The 20,068-nt window shown below is 41.6% G+C and overlaps 1 protein-coding gene across 1 annotated transcript in view; it reads left to right on the top strand.

Moving 5' to 3' along the window:
- The first annotated feature begins 1,208 nt into the window (after positions 1-1,208).
- ELOVL4 (ELOVL fatty acid elongase 4) overlaps positions 1,209-20,068 on the top strand; it is a 36,595-nt gene continuing 17,735 nt past the window's right edge. The window contains exon 1 of the mRNA XM_005153153.3: positions 1,209-1,416. Coding sequence (XP_005153210.2) covers positions 1,269-1,416 — 148 coding nt within the window. The 5' untranslated portion in view covers positions 1,209-1,268. The remainder of the gene's footprint in view (positions 1,417-20,068) is intronic.

Here is a 20,068-nt window from a genome sequence, read left to right as displayed (position 1 = left end):
GACAACAGGCGACACAGGTGCTGGTGCACTGTGGGAGGGAGAGGTAGGTACTGTCTGATCTGCTGTCTGCAGGAAGAAAGCCTACATCCATGTGGAGCAGCTCCCCTCCTGTCCCTCAGTGGCAAAACTGATCCCAAGAGTGTCTGCAGCCATCCACACTATGTGGATCATGGGCAGGGATGAGAGACAGGCTGGCAGGAGGAGATAAGAGGCAAAGGGTGTGAGGAGCAGCTGGTGCACCTGCATCAGGCAGAGGGTTTACTGGGGTTGAAAGGGAGGGTGCAGAATGGTTGAGCCAGAACTGCACCAAAGGCCCTGCTAGCCATTGCCACAGAACCCACTTCCCCTGCAACCCCCAGCAACAGCCTGGGTGGGCGAACCTCCCTGCTTCATGAAGAGATCATAAAGGCTTTGGCCCAGGAGGTGGAGGGGATAGTGTGCGAAAGACACCTTGGTGGCACCGGGAGAAGGCTGGGTAAGTTGCTGGTGAGGGAAACGCCACCATCCGTTTCTGGTGGGGTTGGGAGACTGCGAGATCCCGTTGCCATTGCGGGTTTTATCAGTGGTGAGAGGGGATTTTAGCAGGGAGTCAGCTGAAGGGCCGACACCTCAGCAGGACCGCTTAAGGTAAAGTGAGCGCTACTCACGCCGGTGCCTCGGCCGGTCCACCAAGGGGGAGTGACAGGGGGAGCAGAGAAGAAGAAAAATACAAGCTGCTAAGAAGAGGAAAGGAATAAAGGAAATAAAAGATGACTGAAATTTTTATCCCCCGCCCGGTAAAAACATATCTCCTTTAAAGCAAAAGGCACACTAAGACATTAAGCACCTCTTTCCCACCCCAGCCGCCCACTGAGGGAGGAGAAAGCTCTCCCAGCGAGCGCCCGAAGCCTCCCCGCACCTGCTTCCCTCGCCCTCCCGCACTGCGCCTGCGCGGTCTCGCCGGGCCACGCGCACCCGGCGGGCAGCTGCCGGCGGGCAGCGAGGGGGCAGTCACGTGACGCGAGCGCACCGCACCGGACCGCGCACAGTGCTGCGGAGCCGCGGCCGCTGCCTCCTGCCTTTCTTTCCCTCCCTCCATCCATCCATCCATCCCTCCCTTCCCCGCCTCCGCGCCCTCCTCCCTGCCCGCGGGGCGCGGGAGCCGGTGACGGGAGCGAGGCGGAGTCTGGAGGGAAGATACCGAGAGATAGAGATTTAAATCACATCCCCAGCTGTAGAAGGGCAGCAGCAGCAGCAGCCCCGGCGCAGAGGCACGGACGCACGCGCCAATGACAGGTCTGCCGGCTTCGCCGCTGCTGCTGCTGCTCACCATGGGTGCCGGTGCCGCCGCCGCAGAACCCCCCCGCGCCATCGGCCTGATGTCCAGCGTAGTGAACGACACCCTCGAGTTCTACCGCTGGACCTGGAGCATCCGAGGTAACGCGCCAGTGCGGCCTCGCCGTCATCGCCATCGCCGTACCTGGCGCCCCCCACCCCGCTGTCACTGAGGCGCTGCGGTTCAAAATGGCTCCGTCTCCCGGGAGACGCGGCGCGCTCCGAGGGGGGCTGAGGCGGCGGGCGGGCCCCGGCCCGGGGCTGCGGCGGGCGCCCGGGCCCCTTCGGGCCGGCCTCTCGTCCTTGTGGTAGTGCTCTGGTGCTTTGTGTGTTTTATCTCCTTAATCCCGTGTAACGGCCCGGGGTGCTCGGGGCATCTCTTCATGGCAAGGTGAGGGTGTCCCCTCGGGCCCCTGCGGGCTGGACTTGGCGAAGTCGGCTTCCCGCAGCCGTCGCTCCTCGGTTTTCCCTCTTTGCAGAGTGTCTTGGGGTGCTCATACTGGAGTCTCATGTCGGGGGTAAGGGAGGCCCTCTGATAATTCCCGCTGGAGCTCAGACAGCCTTTGGCTTCTGTAGCAGGTGGGAGTCCTGTGACAGCATCGCGTGGAGCTCAGCAAACTAAATGAGGAAACGGTTGTTACCGCTAATGCTGACGCCTTTCTTTTATATTAAGTGTGGTTGGGTCGGTTCTGCTGTTTTCCGTTTTTAATATGCTCCGTTTATGTATTGGCACCCTACGGCTGCAGTTTGGAAGATGCTGGAGGAATGTCTTGGAATATGGAGAAATGTGAAAAAGCAGCTCTCAGTGCTGGGACAGCAAATGAGATACTAACTTGCTACGATGACCAATAGCTCTGGAAGTATTGGTCAGCATGAATGGCTCTCTCCCTAGTCAAATGAAACAAGTGCGGTAGAGTCGCAGCTTTCGTTGTCACTGTTGTGACTAGCCATGGGCAATTGACAGAAGAATCGCTTCTCTGGATGTGTTCTTAGCTTTTCAGTTGCCCACACAGTGATGAGGTCTAGGCTCTTTTGATTTAAACCTAGAAGTACATGGAGCAGAACTCTGGAGGGAATGTAACTGTGAACGTATTTTGTGGTAGTATGATAAGTGAGAATGTAGGGCCTTAGATACAGACAGGAATCTCACTGCATCGGCAGTCTTTTCCACCCCCCTCCCTTCTGCCATCTGTCAGATAATAAATTAATCGTATGGTATAGATGGAGTTCACTTTTCTCCACAATTTACCTTCCCAGTTTATCTCCTAGTTTTTGCCATATTAGAAAAAATACGCCTGTGTGCGTATTTTTTCTTCTGTATTTCAAACCTGCCAGGATATGAGATGAAATAAAAATGCTTGCAGCAGCACTGCAATGTAATCTACCAGTGTTTTCTCTCTTTCCCTGCCTCTTGCAACATACGATTGGTCATAGACTGACAGGTAATGTGTGAAAAGATGCTGTTGTATTCAGTCAGTAGCATTTTCAGATGGATATAAAAATAGGTGTGTGTACAGAGTTGATATCCTTATGTATTACTTGATTTGTGTGGAAAAAGACTTCAAGTTCTGATATATTTCCAGAACTTCAAATGTGTTATTTACGTTTGTGTATAGACAGCATTTGTTGTAGGCAAAAATGATTAGAGAAGAAAAAGAGTGATGAAAAGGCAAGTTTATGTAAGGAATGTAAAGATACGTAAGTTACATTAGTACTACATATAGAACAAACTTATTTCTTCATCCTGCTTCTTTGGAGAATGTTACACAATAGTAGGATGATACTGTGATGGCATCTAAAATATGCTCAAGTCTTTTACTAATATACTTATGCATAGTTTTAAACTTTTCCTCTAAGTTAAGTAGTGTTGCTGTTCACTTCATTACAGTGGAATCCTCTGTTATCAGTTGCATTTTGCATAAGAGGTGAAGAGTTTCTTGTTCAGGTTCTGAATTTCAGCAGGTCCCTGCAAGGATAGTTTTGGGTAGAGTCTAAGTTGCATCAAAAGCATGTTACTATTCTTATTTATACCCAGTAGTATGTAAAACAAGGTCCTCCTGTAGTTGTTACAGTCAAGTACAGATATGGAAAACATCACACAAAGAAGTTACAAGGTAGATTTCTGAGGCAGTGCTGCATTGCTATCTAATGAAATCATATCTCAAGTTCTAAGTTCTGCTTAAATACTTGCTCAGTTTACTGCATTTCTGCATGTGTCTTCATTCAGAAAAAGATAGTCTGTTTGCCATCTCTGAGTAAATATATGTTAAAATTCTGAACTCATGCAATTCAGCTTTGTGTCAAGAACTATGGCAGTGATGTTGCTCAACAGAAAACACAAATTATGGTGTGCAATACCATTGCCTAATGTTCAATATCATTAAATAAAAAACTATACCACGCAGCAAAGTTACTCAACAAATGATGCCATGCAATAGCATTACACAATAAATCATACTGAAAGACTACTACACAGCAAAATTACACAATAAAATGTGAAGAAATTTTATTCCCACTTCAACTCCTACACAAAACCTTCTCATTCATATAAACCCAAATTTACTCATTCTCTCCAGTTCTCCCTTCAATTTTTATTGGACACCCATGTCTGTGTTTAGCCCTGTTCTCCATATTCAGCAGGATGGTCCTGCCAGTAGGTGTCTTCTATTGCTCCCCTGTGCTCCTATGATGAGACTTGTGTAGAACTGTACCAGAACGTCCCACTGAGTCTTGTGATGGTTTATTTTGGTTCTGTAAAGATTCGGTCTTTTTCCTCCCCTGCTTTGTGCTGTTTAAGAAGCAACTGACCTTTTCTGAGACCAAACAGAACCCCAAAAGACTTGAGTATCTGGTGAGCCTAACTGAGTTGTTTGGTTGGGTTTTTTTAATGATATCACAATTTTTGTATCATTAAGCATACTATCTAAAGCTGATATGTTTGTTTTGTTTTATTTTTAACTTTTGAATTTGGGTATAATAACGGTATTCCATTACTTTTTCTGCATATGTATTATCAAATATATTCTCAGCCTTAGCTTAATATTTTATGTGTTAATTTGTTGAAAAATTACTTTTTTTCCTCTATCCTTCCTTGACTACCTTTTTTGACTACCCCTTTCATGAAAGCCTGAAATCCATTGTAACCATATATTCACCTGAAATGGCTGAAGGAAAGCATTTAGGAATCCATACATTTCAAGGAGAGACAGAAAGACAAAAATATGGTGTTAGTGGTGATCAGGAGAACAAAAGGTGGTGGATGGAACAGTTCCTATGAGATAACATGATCAAGGAATTCCATGCCATTATTTCTATAAGGGCACAGGACTGCTTACATGTAATAGGTAGGGCAGTGCTTCCTTCTTTCTCTCAGCTCGCGTAGCTGATTGGGGTTAGATCTGCCAGAAAGGATTAAGGGCATGATTAGATGACTGAGCAGGTGACTTAAAGGGAGGTTCCAGGCTGAGTCCAGGGGAACTATTAAGATGAATAACTCAGGATACAATCCAGGAAAGAAGAATGTGGAAATCTCAAAACATGGGGGTGAAGAGACATTTGCAATTGGGGAGGGGAACTAGGAGGCTGTGGCTTTAAAAGGAAAGGTTTGTGAAACGCTGTATTGAAAAGAGTTATTGTAGAGGAACTAGTTAATTTGAATGCATTGAGCTAAAAAAAAAAAAAAGGCTTTACAGACTTCGGGTGAGAATGGGTGTTCTTGGACCTCCAAGTTGAAAGGAGGTGGGGCCATCCCCATCCACGTGGGACTGCTTTGGAACAGCAACTATTTACAGCTGTTGCAGTTAATAAGATTACGGACTTTTTCCATCAGGAGGAGAGAGGAGAAAGATGCAAACTTTCACTTTAGTGGTAGAATATTCTTCGAAGTAGCATTTTGTTTAGGAGCCATGTCAATCACAGCTTTTATCAGTTGGGTCAGAAGTATAAGGCAGTGAGGATGGGGAAGAGGGGAAACTTACATCTGCTCTCTAAAAGTGAATCAGTGGAGCAGCTTCCTTGAGAATTCAAATTGCCATAAAAGTTTTTGCCCAGAAGATCTTGAGACTAAGTTAAAAATGGTTAGGAAATTTAGGTTCAGTTTCTTTTTCAGTCCAGGATACAGAAGTAGGAGCAGACACATGGTTTCTGCATGGGAAAACAAAGGAGAGAAGAAGAAACAAAATGTGGCCAAAGGATCCTGAATTTTTATCCTTGAAGAAAGTTCATTGGGGTGGTTAGCAGAACAGTCTAAGTGCAAGTACTACCTTGTATTTGAGGATTTGTGCCAAAGCTGGAGGCAAACTAAATCCATATGAAAGTTCTTCTGAGAGTGATGATGGGGAGAGAGAGCGAAAGGTGAGACAAAGGTTCATGAAGTCTATTTCACAGAAACAAATCAGAATGTGTTCCTAAGCTTCCAGAGAGCTGGCTGAACATCAGACTTGATTATTTGGCATGATACCTGTCTTTCAGATAAACTGGTCCCTCGAGAAGAAAATTGGTTTTGATCTGCTTTTATCTGACCACATCTGGGTAAAGCACAAGGATTAGACAGGCAGAAACACACCAGAAAATGGGGAAGCTAGTGTACCTGGGTTAGGCTGTCTTGTGGCAGAAAACCCATGGCAGAAGCAGCACTTTGAGAAACTGATTACAGAAGAATGTTAAAGGCTAGATTATGAGTCTACTCTCAATCACACAGAGCACTAGGAGCATCCAACTTCACTTGTTTCATTGAGCATCCCACTTAACTGCCTGCCAGTGGAGATAGGGACTTTATTGGTGAAGAAGAAACAGCTGTTGGTATTGAAGACAGTTTGCTGAGTGTTTAAGGGAAATTCTACCCACATTTTATCACCACAAGATTTTTATCAGACTGTGGAACTCAAAACACATAATCAGAACAAAACAAATACCAAGCACCTTTGGCAATGAAGACATTGTTTGGAAAGTACAGTACTGAAGGAGAAATGTCTACTTAGAGATTTTTTTTTTGATCATCAGGCTTCAAGAACTCAAGCCTGAGAGAGAAGCCTGAAGCAAAGTTAACGCTACAGACAAGGAGCTGAGTTGTGAATGGATGACTTTTCTAAAATGATGGAGTTGTAGGTGATCACGTGCAACTCTCATCATGGAAATTCTTCAAAGAGCACCAGCAAGAATGTGATAATGAACTTATATGTGAACATTAATCAGCATGTTCCAGAAGCAAAAGGAAATGTTTGGACAACATGACAAGAACATAGCTTCTGAAAATTCTTTCTAAGGCTGTGTAGATACCATGTCTTGAAATCTTTGGAGAAAGTAAGATATTACTAATGTTCTTAAGGCAGATTCCATGGAGCAAGGTTACAAAACTGCTTGGTACAGAATTTAACCCAGCTGATTGCTTTGCTCTACTACCTACTGCAGAAGGCCAAATTAATAGATGTTTAAAATTTCTGTAGTAGAGTTCTTGCAGATCATGTTTCTCAGCTCAGGCTGCATGCCATTAGTGAGGTGCAGATCAGCATGTGGTCTTGGAGCCACATCCTACAACAAAAGGTGAAGGGTTCTTGAGCAGTTGGAATATTTGTGGCATGAAGCAGATGCATTCTTCCTGGGGACTGCACTGGTTATGGTAAATTGTTTGAGCACAGTGGTTTAACAGCTGTTCTTAGATCTCTAGTTGGAGAAACATGGCTAGAAGTTGATCGTGGTAGTCATTCTGTATTTATGCTGTACTTGGGGTGAAGAGTCATGTAGCAGGGCTGTGGTTATAGCTATGGAAGACAAGAAGAGGTTGCATTCAGTTTATTTACTGGTTACTATCCTGTGCAACCAGGAAAGGTTATCAAAGTTTTCATAAGGACAGTTGGTAGAGGAAGATGTAGGGAACACAGAATGTAGTTCCTTTTAAAGTCTTCTAGAACAGGAGCCATGAGGAGTGGGTGAAGCTTGACTTCGCTTTTTCCTTTGCCAGTCCAGACAGGTTTTTGGAGTTACGCTATTCACAAGGAAAGGATTAAGGGAGCACTTAATGAAAGGTGAGTGAATGAAGAGGCTTCAATTGTGAGAGAACTTTTGGAGGAAGAATTTGCTAGGATGCAGGACTGGGAGTTGGGGGGAAGGCTGTTGTGTGTATTGGAGGGTTTTTGAGGTAAGGCAAATGGGGCTAAACATGAATGTCCTGAAAAAGTGGAGGTAAATGAGAGTCTGTTTAGCTGAAAGTAATTGGCCATAAGAAGAATGAGTTTTTGCTTTTTTAAAGAGTGTTGGTGTGAGTGAAGTGTGGCTGGAGCACAGAAGTTGGGACAGTGGGCTTTTGAGGGCAGATCAGATCCATGAAGTAGGGCTACTCTGATAGTTAACTGTTATATGACAAGGCTTTGCTTTCTCAGGCTGTATTCAAAAACAAGCTTGAAGCTACCATTCCATTTCATAAGGAGCTCTTGTGTGGGGGGCTATCTTGGCTGACCCCTCGTTTAGGAAGATGTAGATGTGGAATACATAGCTTTTGGGTCTTGCTTAGGTGGCAGGTGAGTACAGCTGCTCAGTGTTGTAAAGACTCAAGTACTTTTTAGTGTATGGACTTCCAGGTCTTGTGGCATTTTAAGGGCATAAATTAAGGCAGCTCTGAAACCAAGGTCTGCTGAGACTTAGGTGTCAACTCTGTGGGGATTTTCAGGACTGCACCCTAGACTGTAGGTAAAGCAGTAAGAAGCTCCAAGGCAAGCCTAGAGATTAATAGAATGCAACATGTTCTGTATTAACTTCCATTGTGTGTGCTTGGATCTCAAGCATGAGCTAGTTTGCCTTTGTCTCATGGAAGGTGAGAGGGAATAAGTTACATAAATTTGGTTTGCATTTGATGAAAGATAATGGCACATCTGTGGGCATTAACTGCTCTTGGTCATGTCAGGTTAACTCGTTTATGTGACTGCAATTCAAATCCTTTCTTCATGTACTTGAATAATTTCAGTGGTTTGATTATTAACTCCTGCCCCAGAGTGTTCTGTCTCTCTGTGGCATTGTATCTGCTTGTACCATGAGATTCTTCCCTAGTTTCACTCCATCTATTCACCTTCCACACATACTCCTCAGTTTCAGTATAATTGTGGACTTCTAATTGTTTTATTTCCACTTTCTTATTCCTCTTATCACTTTGTGCAGTATCTCAAAAGTATCTTCTTCCTGCTCTTGTAGTTATGCTTCAGATTGCATGCTTCTCCATGGTGGTTTTATTTATCATCTCCTTGTTCCCTCTCCCAGTTATAGCAAGTATGAGAGATTGTGAGCATTCAGAAACCAATAAAACAGAGTGTTGCTGGAAGAAGGGAATTTGTAACCCATTTCTTTCACCTTTTGTGTTAAGATTTTATGTCCTTCTATCCCTAGAGCATCTTTGTAACACCTTGTCTTTAAATGGTTTAAGATACTCTAAATGGGAAAGAAAGAAAAAAGAAGGAAATACAAGTGATAAATTGGCTAGCTGTGCTGTAAATATGAGACTTAATATTGTCTGGGTTTGCATTTAATATTTAGTGGTTTACCAAGAACAGGTGTGTCCAATAGAAATACTTACACATAGAGTACCCCAAAATGTTTTCATATTTAGGTCAGTTTTTCTTCTGTTCTGTCTAACTTGGTTTCAGCGATCCATGAGTTTTCACTCAAGAGTGAGAATGCAGAAACCATTGGAGAAGCATAGGCATGGGAGCTGTATGTTACCATGAAAGGTAACACGACCGTAGAAGTGAAGAGATGCAATTGTAGCATTCATTAGGGTATGGCATTATCTAGCTGCCAAACTGATGATTTTGCTTCTGTATACCTAATGAGTGAAAGATTCAGGCAGTGATCATTCTGGTCATCTTTGGGGGCTAAGAACATTTTCTCATTCAGTTCATGTTTTAAAAATTGACATTTCAAAAGTAGGTGGTTTGGGGTTTTTTTGTCTGTTTTGGGGTTTTTTTGTGGTGTTTGTTTTTTGTCATCCTCTCTACCCCACCAGATTTGCCATTTGTTATGATGTTGAAGGCCCATTGAGGAATTAAATTCTAAGTGTTTTGTGGTTTTTTTGTTTATTTTTCTTAGGAGACTTTGTCTGATATACTGGTGTTAAGCTACCAGAAGACCTAATGTACCTTACAACTGTAAATTTTACTTCTGCCTCTGAACCTTACGCAGGAGCAAATATATTTCAATAACTCCTTTTGTAGTTTTCACTGGAAACAGAAGTAACAGAAATCGGACTTCATCTTTCTGTAAAACCAAATTGATGAGCAGCATCCTCATGCTGATGCAATCAGAAAAAAGCAGGTAGTTTGTCAGAGATTTCTGTGTAGCTCCTTGCAGATGTTCTCAAGTAACTGTTTGGTATATTATTTTTAGGTGGATTTCAGTTTTCATTGCTGGTTTTTATACATGTTTAATCACTTATCTAGGAGTCTCTAAATGTTCATCTTCAACCTCAAATCATCCTGTTAGAACAACAGCAATACAAGTGGTTTACACTTGCTGTGTAGTTAAGCATTGGTATCCTTCAGCTGTGTTAGCACATTAGGAAGACATGTATCTGTGCTGAACTTGCTGTTCCATGTATGCTGAGTATGTAACATGTCTCTACAGTGAATAAGACCTTGCAGGTATTATTAAACTTATTAATAATCCTCCGCATTTTTCAAGAATATTAGCTTTGGGATTTATTTTGTGGTCACCTGCTTCAACATTATAGAACCCTGAATGGTACTAAATGGCCAGTAGTCTGATCTGTTATTGCACTGTTGAATGTGCATAAATCTTGTGTTTTCATTACTCCTTACTGATACCCCTACAATTATTTTCATAATAACAAAACCCTCTGCTTTTTTGGGAAGTAATGAAGTCTCCAGTCTGAGCTCACAAATACAGTTTTGGCTATGACCACAAAAGTTTCAATGAAGAAAAAACTATAGGAGAAATTTTGTTTAAGTGTATTTTATGGAGCACTTTTCTTTCTAAAGAAATACAAAGACATGGGCTGGATCACATATTACTGCAACTAGTTCATAGAAGTGCATGCCATGGCTTTGGGTTTTTTTTTGCTTGTTTATCTGTTCTGCTTACCTGTTTACTCCATAACTTGTAACATTTAAGAAAAGGCATGTAGGTTTCACTGGACTGGGAATTCATCTTGCTTCTGTGCTGCTTGCAAAAGTAAGATCTGACAAATGGAAGAATGCTACAAGCCTGAAGGGCGTATTACCTCGCAAATCTTGTGTAAGCTTCAATGAGGATTATATTTTTATTATTCCTTGAAGCAGTCTTTGCATTGTCCTCACAAATAAATATGATTAACAGAGGAGGGAAATAAAAAATAACTTGAACGAACTGATCTCTTAGACTTGAAAATCCTGAGACTAGATGGTGAATTGAAATGGCTCCTGAACTTCATAATAATTTCCTTATTATCCTTGTCTTGAAACAAGCGTATTCTGAGTTGCTATATACAGGCACAAAGACAATATAGTATCGGTGACTGAATGATGTGAGTCCCAAGAAGACTGGAATGCTAGTTAGAATAATGAGAATACTAGTTAAAATAAATCAGACCTCTTAATGGCAAATTGGGATTAGGCATTCCCGTTACTGTAATGGGAGTTTATGAAACACATGCATACTACACAGGTGTTTATTAGCTGTAGGGGATGTTCTTAGCTGTGTGGTATTTTGATTTTATGTTGCATATGTTGTTTAGTCAATAAACAGCCAATTACAAAGCCCTGACATTTAAAACAAAGCCACAGTTGTTTATAGGCGGTACCTGTTAATCTTGTCTGTAGTTCTTTGGAGCTGGCATCTCATTTCTGAGTGCAACAGGGTCTGTTCAGCTTCATCTGCAAACTTTTAAAATCTGTAGGGTTACTTCTGTTTTTCAGAGTACATGCTTTCATTATTCACTGTGCTGGAGACCAAATATTGCATCTTAGCTTGGTGTTTCGTAACTTGTTAAAATGACAATGCTTTGTCATAAAATTTTGATGTCTCCTGTTACTCGTCCAAACAAATCAGTTTGTTCTTGGCTAGTTAAAGCTTGAGGATTGACAAAACACTTAACTCAGGTATTTCCATTCATTCCTGAAGGTCAAAGTAAACGTGTTTTCCTTGTGCTGTTCTGTATTAAAAAAAAAAAATGCTTAGATCAGGCCATCTCTTGTGCTTTTCTGTGCTAGATTTTGGAAACATTTGTGCATATAGCATCATGTGCATAGCTTTACCCATAATATTACCACCTCTTTCTGATCTTGCCAGTCATAACTACCACTGATGATATGACATCATTGTGGTAATACAGATTTTTTCTGTGAGGGAAATTGTCAGGTACTTGATTGCTATAGTTAATTTCCTTGTCAAAGAAGTTCAAGGCTGATTTAATTGTTTGTAGAATATCTAGAGAAAAAAAATAAGATAAAAGATAGGTCTTCAGTCTAGCAGAGAAAATTATCACAAATTGGTTAAAGCTTAATACTTATTCCTTGATTTAGGGAGCAAATTTATCCAGTAGGTCCAGGTAACACTTTACAGCAAGCTGTTATGTGTTCTACTGAGTTTTCTGCCTCTGAAAATATGTGTCCTGTAGCAAAATGGGAAATTCTTGTAAGGAAGATCTCTTAGCTAGAACTGGTTAAGGGAAGTTCCATGGCCTTTGTTTTGTAGATTATTTCAATGTTTCTGAGTTAGGTATGGGAATCATTGACCCTGTCAGACTCCTTAGAAATACTCGTAGACTGCAGACATTGCCAAGTATGATAGAAGAGATAAAGGTGAGAAAGAAGCATACACTGGCCATTCTTTATGTACCAATCCTTTTGCTTTCCTGCAGCAATCTATCTGCACAGTCCCTCCTAGGAAGACACAGACTTCTGACTGAAACAGAAGTGAGGTTATAGGCCTGTTATTTTAGCTGATGCTGTAACTTCAGTCTTCTATTGTAAGATTTCTCATAAACTTGATAAACTGTGATAATGGAGGATTAGAGTGCAATATGTGCAATGAATAATCAAAGTGCAATGAAACATCAAAGCAAACAAGTTAATTCAAATACTGGAGACCTTTAGAAGTATAATTCATTTTGGCCATATAAACCACTCTAGTAAAATTGTAATAAGTGAATAGAAAACTTAAAAATCTGTTGGTATTCAATTCAAAGATGTATGGCCTTTCAATGTTGACTCTGCAATGGTACTGCTCAAAATCTTCAGTTGCAAGTTGTGCAGCCCATGTAACTACTTGCATACTAGTTTATAGGTTCTGCTTTTGTTCTATTTGTATGTTCTGAGCATTCAATTGGTCAATGGCTGATTTTTTTCTTGGAATCTACAAACTGGTAGCAAATTCTCTGCATTATTTTATTTAGTTTAAAAGCCTACAGTCTAATGGAGATGTTTATTCGCATTTGTTTTCAACTGACCCAGTCTGCAGTGGTGGTATAGCCACAGTGGACCTTATGCACCTGTAAATATTTACAGGACTGAGCCAGTATTTCTGATAAAAATGCAGAAAGAGAAGTGCGTTGTATAGAATATTAATCCATAACCAGAAAGAGAAAGGGCAGGGGGAGGCACTAAAATACTGCAAAGAAATCTGATACGAAGCTTTGTAAACATTTAAAGTGTGTGATGTTGTTTCTCACACATTTTCTTCTATGATGCATGTTTTCATTTTATAATATCCTTCCATTGTAGTGCTAGTGGAACTAACAAGATGTAGGAGATTCTTAGACAATTAAAATAGTGTAGTTCTGCTATGCACTACACCAGCTACTAGGAAGGAGAAAAATAACTGTTACAGCTGAACCCAGAACAGGTTCATAAAACAGTCTTCCAGTTAGATAGCACTGGTCTGCATTCCTTATATTTTGGAATTAAACTTTCTCTCACTTAAAAAAAATCTTTCTTAAGGTGAGATGAGGCTTTGAGAGCACTTATTTTTAAAGTAAACAGCGTGATCTGCAGAGAGCTCTCGCTGTTAACCACTTTTAAACAGTCACCATCATTTCTGCAGTCTTTAGAAATGTAATTGGACAGATGGATGTGCTGGATTGGCACTGTAAGTGTCTTTGCGCTGAGAATAGTATCAATAGCTATTAATAACTTTGGAAGGCTCTCCAGATAAATTAGTGAGTAGCGACTTTATAGCCAAGGAATACATATGTTGTTAAAGTAAAAATAAAGACCACGTACTGATTTTGAATCTGATCTTGATCCGAAATGCAGGTAATTTCACAAGTCATATATTTTAGTTATGTAATGTTTTCTTTAAAACTAATCTTAAAAGCAGTGATCATCACCATTATACTGTTTCAGGATTTCTTCTGATGAATATAGGAACTGTGCTGTGCATCTGTTTGCTTATTTTTTAAGTTTGTACTTGAGGAAATTACAAAAAAATCATAGGCTCAGTAATACATAGGAAGTGTAACATCTCAGATCCTCTCTGCTGGAAAGAAAATGCTGAACCACATTCAACAGAAGTATTTGCATATTAATACATGGTATGTTTCACAGAAGTTTATTGTGGGTTTTAACTATAGATCACCGTCAGTGCAGCCTTACTTACCAAAATTTATCTTATTTGCCTTCCATATTTCAGTGTAGGTTAATTATGTCCTCTTTGGACATTACAAGATGGGATATTCAGTCCTTTTCACTGGTCCTGCTCTTGTTTCTTTGGAAGAAGAAATCTGAGGCATTCATGTGTTTCCTGTTAAATGCCCCACGTGAGGAATTAAATCCTGCAAGGGCAGGTGCTTCAGGGCATTTAAAATTATTTCTTATTTATATACATATATAAAATAAAGGTGGTTTTCTCTTTCCTGAATTTGCAATGTGAAGCTTTAAAATGTATATACACAAAACGGCAGGAAAACCTTGTGTATATAAATATTTCATATTCTTCCCTTACATAACAGTAATTTCCTAGCAGGAGCATGTTAGCAGATGCCTTATTCTGCTTTGGATTTCTGTTTACTATTGACTGCAACCTCAAATGTTTGTTGTGAAACTTCTCTCACCTTATCAAAAAAGAAAACACTGTACTGCAGTTTGTGCTATCACAACAGGCCTTTTTCTTTGTGATTGAATTAGAATCTGGGTCTTAGGATTTGAAAGACAAACACATTAATCTCCTGAAAGATTCAGTCAGTCTCTGTCAATTCTAATCAGGTAAAGGCACTGGTCATTTTGCTTCAAAGCAGTTGGAGGGATTTTGTAATTCGAGGATTGGGTCTTTTTATTTCAAGCTTATTTCACCTTTCAAGTAATAATGTACCTGTTACATGCAAAGTACTGCAGGATTTGATACACTCGTATGTCTCCTTGAGCTATCACAGTTTTCTGTAATCTGTAGAAATCATTTGTGTTCGTCAATTCCAGCTAGTAAAGAGAACACATAAGTATGCTGGTTTTGCTGGAACAGGGCTGAGGGTGGCAGGAATGAGGGTATTGGAGTAGCCTGGTTGGTTTGCAACTTAAGAAGATGACTTGAGAGTGAATTTAGCTTGGTTCGAAAGAGGGTATCTGAAAAGAAGTTTGGAACGAGGGTCTGCATTTAACTGTGTTTTCTGTGTACAACATGGACAAGCAGGCTTGCGTAGTAAGCTGAAATGAAATTAGTTTTGTAATGCTTTCTGTGCAGTAAAAAATAGTGAATGACACTGATTTGAAACTGAGTAAGTTACTTTGCATTATGCAGGTGAAATCTTGTGATGAACAAGTTTCTAAATCTAGCAAATTTTGGGACGAATAACAGCATGTTTTCTGGTGCCGCACTATTAATAAAAAGTAATCATGTGTAGAGTCTAAGTGTCCTTAAAATATATGCAAGGTGTTGTTTTTAGCACAGTAGGAATTAGAATAAACTTTTGACTACTGATAATGCTTTTTTGCCAGGATGTACTCCAGAACTGAATTCCCTTATACAGGCATTCTGTGTTCAAAGTGTAATTAATTGCCCTAGGAGGTGTCAGGTCCCCCAAGTCCCCATCAGATAATTTCCCTGGGCAGTGTTATGTGCTCTGTATCGGTAAGCTGTGCTTTTCTTGCAAATGATTAGAATCCTAGAATCATAGAACAGTTAGTGTTGGAAAGGACCTTAAGATCATCTAGTTGCAACCCTCCTGCCATGGGCAAGGATACCTCACACTTAAACCATGTCACCCAAGGCTTCATCCAACCTGGTCTTGAACACTGCCAGGGATGGAGCATTCACTACCTCCCTGGGCAACCCATTCCAGTGCCTCACCACCCTAACAGTAAAGAATTTCTTTCTTATATCCAGTCTAAACCTCTGCTGTTTAAGTTTCAACCCGTTACCCCTTGTCCTATCACTACAGTCCCTAATGAATAGTCCCTCCCCAGCATCCCTGTAGGCCCCCTTCAGATACTGGAAGGCTGCCATGAGGTCTCCACGCAGCCTTCTCTTCTCCAAGCTGAACAGCCCCAACTTTCTCAGCCTGTCTTCATATGGGAGGTGCTCCAGTCCCCTGATCATCCTCGTGGCCCTCCTCTGGACTTGTTCCAACAGTTCCATGTCCCTTTTATGTTGAGGACACCAGAACTGCACACAATACTCCAAGTGAGGTCTCACGAGAGCAGAGTAGAGGGGCAGGATCACCTCCTTCAACCTGCTGGTCACACTCCTTTTGATGCAGCCCAGGATATGGTTGGCTTTCTGGGCTGTGAGTGCACAGTGCTGGCTCATGTTCATTTTCTCATTGACTAACACCCCCCAGTCCTTCTCCACAGGACTACAATGAATTTCCTTTTTGCCCAGCCTGTAGCTGTGCCTGGGATTGCTCCGACCCAGGTGTAGGACCTTGCACTTGTCATGGTTAAACTTCATGAGGTTGGCATCAGCCCACCTCACAAGTGAGTCAAGGTCCCTCTGGATGACATTCCTTCCCTCCAGCAGATCAACCGAACCACACAGCTTGGTGTCATCGGCAAACTTGCTGAGGGCACACTCAATTCCATTGTCCATGTCACCGACAAAGATGTTAAACAAGACCGGTCCCAACACCAATCCCTGAGGGACACCACTCATTACTGGTCTCCAGCTGGACATTGAGCCATTGACCACAACTCTTTGCATACGCCCATTCAGCCAGTTCTTTATCCACCGAGTGGTCCACCTATCAAATTGATGACACTCCAATTTAGAGACAAGGATGTCATGTGGGACAGTATCGAATGCTTTGCACAAGTCCAAGTAGATGACATCAACTGCTCTATCCCTGTCCATCACTTCTGTAGCCCCGTCATAGAAGGCCACCAAATGGTTCAGGCAGGATTTCCCCTTAGTGAAGCCATGCTGGCTGTCACCTACCACCTTGTTGTTTTTCATGTGCCCTAGCATGCCTTCCAGGAGAATCTCCCAGATTTTGCCCGGCACAGAGGTGAGACTGACTGGTCTGTAATTCCCTGGGTCATCCATTTTCCCCTTCTTGAAAATGGGGGTTATATTTCCCTTTTTCCAGTCATCAGGAACTTCACCTGACTGCCATAATTTTTCAAATATGATGGCCAATGGCTTTGCAACTTCATTTGCCAGCTCCTTCGGGATCTCCTTTGCCTGATCCTTTGGGATCCCCAGATGGTTTTCATCAGTACCCATGGACTTGTGTCCATTCAGGTTTTTAAGATGGTCTTGAACCAGATCCTCTCCTACAGTGAGCACAATGTCTTCATTCTTCCAGTCCCTGCGTCCACCTTCCAAGACTTGGGTGGTGTGGTCAGAGCCTTTGCCAGTGAAGACCGAAGCAAAGAAGTCATTCAGAGCCTCAACCTTTTCCAAATCTAGGGTAGCCAGTTCTCCTGATAGCTTCCGGAGGGCGCCTACATTGTCCCTACTCTGTTTTTTATCTGCTATATACCTACAGAATCCCTTCCTCTTACTGTTAACATCCCTAGCCAAGTTTAATGCCAGGTGGGCCTTAGCTTTCCTAACCTGGTCCCTAAGCTTCCCAGACAGCATCCCTGTATTCATCCCAGGCCACCTGTCCTTGCTTCCACCTTTTATAAGCCTCTTTTTTTCCTGTGAATTTTTCTCAGCAGCTTTAAGATTTGTCTCTTAGATGTGGTGGCTCACTGTCCTAAACCCTGTGCAGAGGGAAAGTAACAGGCTGTGAAACCATGTTACAGGTATAGAAGTGCAATGGCAGCTGCTCAGATGCTCTTGTTGTCAATTAAATACATCTCTTGGTTTTCCCCAGTTCTTCTATTTGTTTTATTTGTGGAAAGTAGGTGAATTAATTGTTTACAGTGCTGATGAAGTGTGAGCAAAGCCCACTTGTAGCTGGGCTTTTATAAAAGTTGTCCCTTTGTTTTTTCTTTCACCTGCTAGTGGTTTTTCTTTCTTCCCTCCAGAAATCTTTGTCTCCTGCCACTAAAAGAAGTCTGAAATAGGTCATAGCTTCCTACTTTCAGCAGTGGGTGGTAACATTCAGCTACTGGGAAAAATACTAATGTTCTTCCCTTTTCATGTTTTTCATATTGTCACTTTAGCATTCAGGATACCATGAAACACTGGGTTAGAAAATAGAAGGTAGATTCTTTCGTATATCCTTGCCTCTTTATACTGTTTAGTGGAAGAGTGTTTGGGAAAGTAAATGTGTCTCTTGCCTCACATACTCTTAACTCTTTGCACACTACAGTGTCTGAAGTGACACCATTCTGCTTGTTTAGTGTAGATGAGTCTTTGCCCATTACTTCATTTCAGGTGGATGATAAGGTTCTCCAGTTCTCTTGCCTCCCAAGTGGTGTATTATTTTCAAATTCAGATTGGTAAAGCTAAAAGCAGCAAGGAACTAAAGTATAAGGAAGATAATAGTGCAATGACTGCAGTGCAGCAGTGTGATTTCAGGTTCTATAGTAGTATTCTGTGATGTCTGGAAAATTGGGCTGTTCCTTTACATCCCAAGACACGGTACTGTAGCATAAAGTGCATGTTCTCATAATTTACAGGCAGTATGTTAAATTGTAATAGAAGTGTTTGTTCCAGGTACTTCTTGAAAAGTAAGAGGTAACTGTCTTTCTTCTGTTCTGTTTCAATGCCTGTGTTTCTACAGCCAATCTATCTGACTTACTTTGCTGCTTCTCTCTGATTCTTGCCCTATCTTGCCCTTGGTTTCTGCTGGTGGCTGTGGTTGCAAGGGTTACTCCTGTCATCCTGGCTGCATAAGCCTTTATGGAGGTTTCCATGCGTTAGGATGACTTCTCTCTTCTGATATTAATAGCCATAATGGAAGCAGCTAGGCTGATTTCTCTTTCTCCTTTTTCAGTTCTTTTTAGGCCTCCTAGCATCTTGCTTGCAGTTTGCAGATCAAGTGTCTGAGCAAGAAGAGTTAGTGCCTTGCACGCTGTATTTCTGTATATAGTGATATGTGCTGTTCATTAGAAATAGAGTCTCATGAAATCTGCTTCTAAACTGAGGTTCTAATTTATGACCTTAACGGCAACTAAGGAAACAAGAAAGAAGTGTAGGAGGAGTAATGGCAGTGCTGTTTTGTACTTTCCTTATTGCAACAGAGTTACTTATTTTGTAGATAAAAAGGGCTTTCTAACCTGTTAGTATATCTGGGAACAGGAATTAATTTATGGTAGAGGGGTTTATTTCACTGACTTTGGATTACAGTTCTCCAGAAGAATGTTTTCCTCTGGATAAGTCTTTGGGCAACTGCACTGCTATTTGTGAATTTGCCCACAAATGACTGAAGCAGATGTTCTAGATGTCTGAGGTTCCCAATGAGCCCTGTGGTGCAATTTCCATCTGAACTTCTCTGGAAAATAATCCTGTTAGTATCCTACTAACTAACTAACAATACTAACTAATCCTGATAGTATAATACAGCTGTGCAGTATCTTAAGTATTGATAGTTATGGGTTAGTTACTTTTTTGTCTCTAACTACACATTAGCCTTCATATGGAGGGGGGGGAGGAAACACTGAGTAAGGAGGTGTCACTATAGTCACTCCCTTCCCTCTTCCGTAGCAGAGACATCTTCTAATCTTAGATGTGACTGGTTCATCAGGCTGAAAGTGGTTTTTTTTTTTGTTGGTTTTTTTTGGTACAGATCTAGAACTTAATACAGCATGTTCTGAGTCGTAGAATATGTGTAACTGGATCCTGTGAGTGACAAGAGTCTGGAGGTAAAAATCTTTGTGTCCCATATGGCACCACAGATTACTCTAACTGGAACTATCCCTTTAAACTCTTAGTTGTGTTCCAGTAATATTGTTAGTATTCTTTCTGAAACTGGAGGCTGACCTACATCATATAGCTAAGGTGCTTGGTTAGCATCATACAATCCGTATAAAATTAATAGAAGGCTTTCTAGTGCCAAATTTTAAACTAATAAAAGGTATTAATTTTATCAGCTTTGCCAGATTTGTGTATCTTTCATTTGCAGTGGTGTTGAATATGTGGTTGCATTACTGCTGCAGTCACTGTTTGTCATAAGCAAAATCAGATTTTAGGGAATTAGATCCCATGTACCAGTACAGGTTGGGGGTTGACCTGCTGGAAAGGAGTGAAGGGGAAAGGGACCTGGGGGTCCTGGTGCACAGGAGGATGACCATGAGCCAGCAATGTGCCCAAGAAGGGGGCCAAGAAGGCAAATGGCATCCTAGGATGCATTAGAAAGTGTGTGGTTAGTAGGGCAAAAGAGGTTCTCCTCCCCCTCTACTCTGCCTTGGTGAGGCCGCATCTGGAATATTGCAACCAGTTCTGGGCCTCTCAG

Source organism: Melopsittacus undulatus, chromosome 3 (assembly GCF_012275295.1).
Source record: "Melopsittacus undulatus isolate bMelUnd1 chromosome 3, bMelUnd1.mat.Z, whole genome shotgun sequence".
In the NCBI taxonomy this organism is placed as follows: Eukaryota; Metazoa; Chordata; class Aves; order Psittaciformes; family Psittaculidae; genus Melopsittacus; species Melopsittacus undulatus.
The sequence above is the reverse complement of the archived record's forward strand: the minus strand, read 5'-3'. Positions and strand labels throughout refer to the sequence as shown.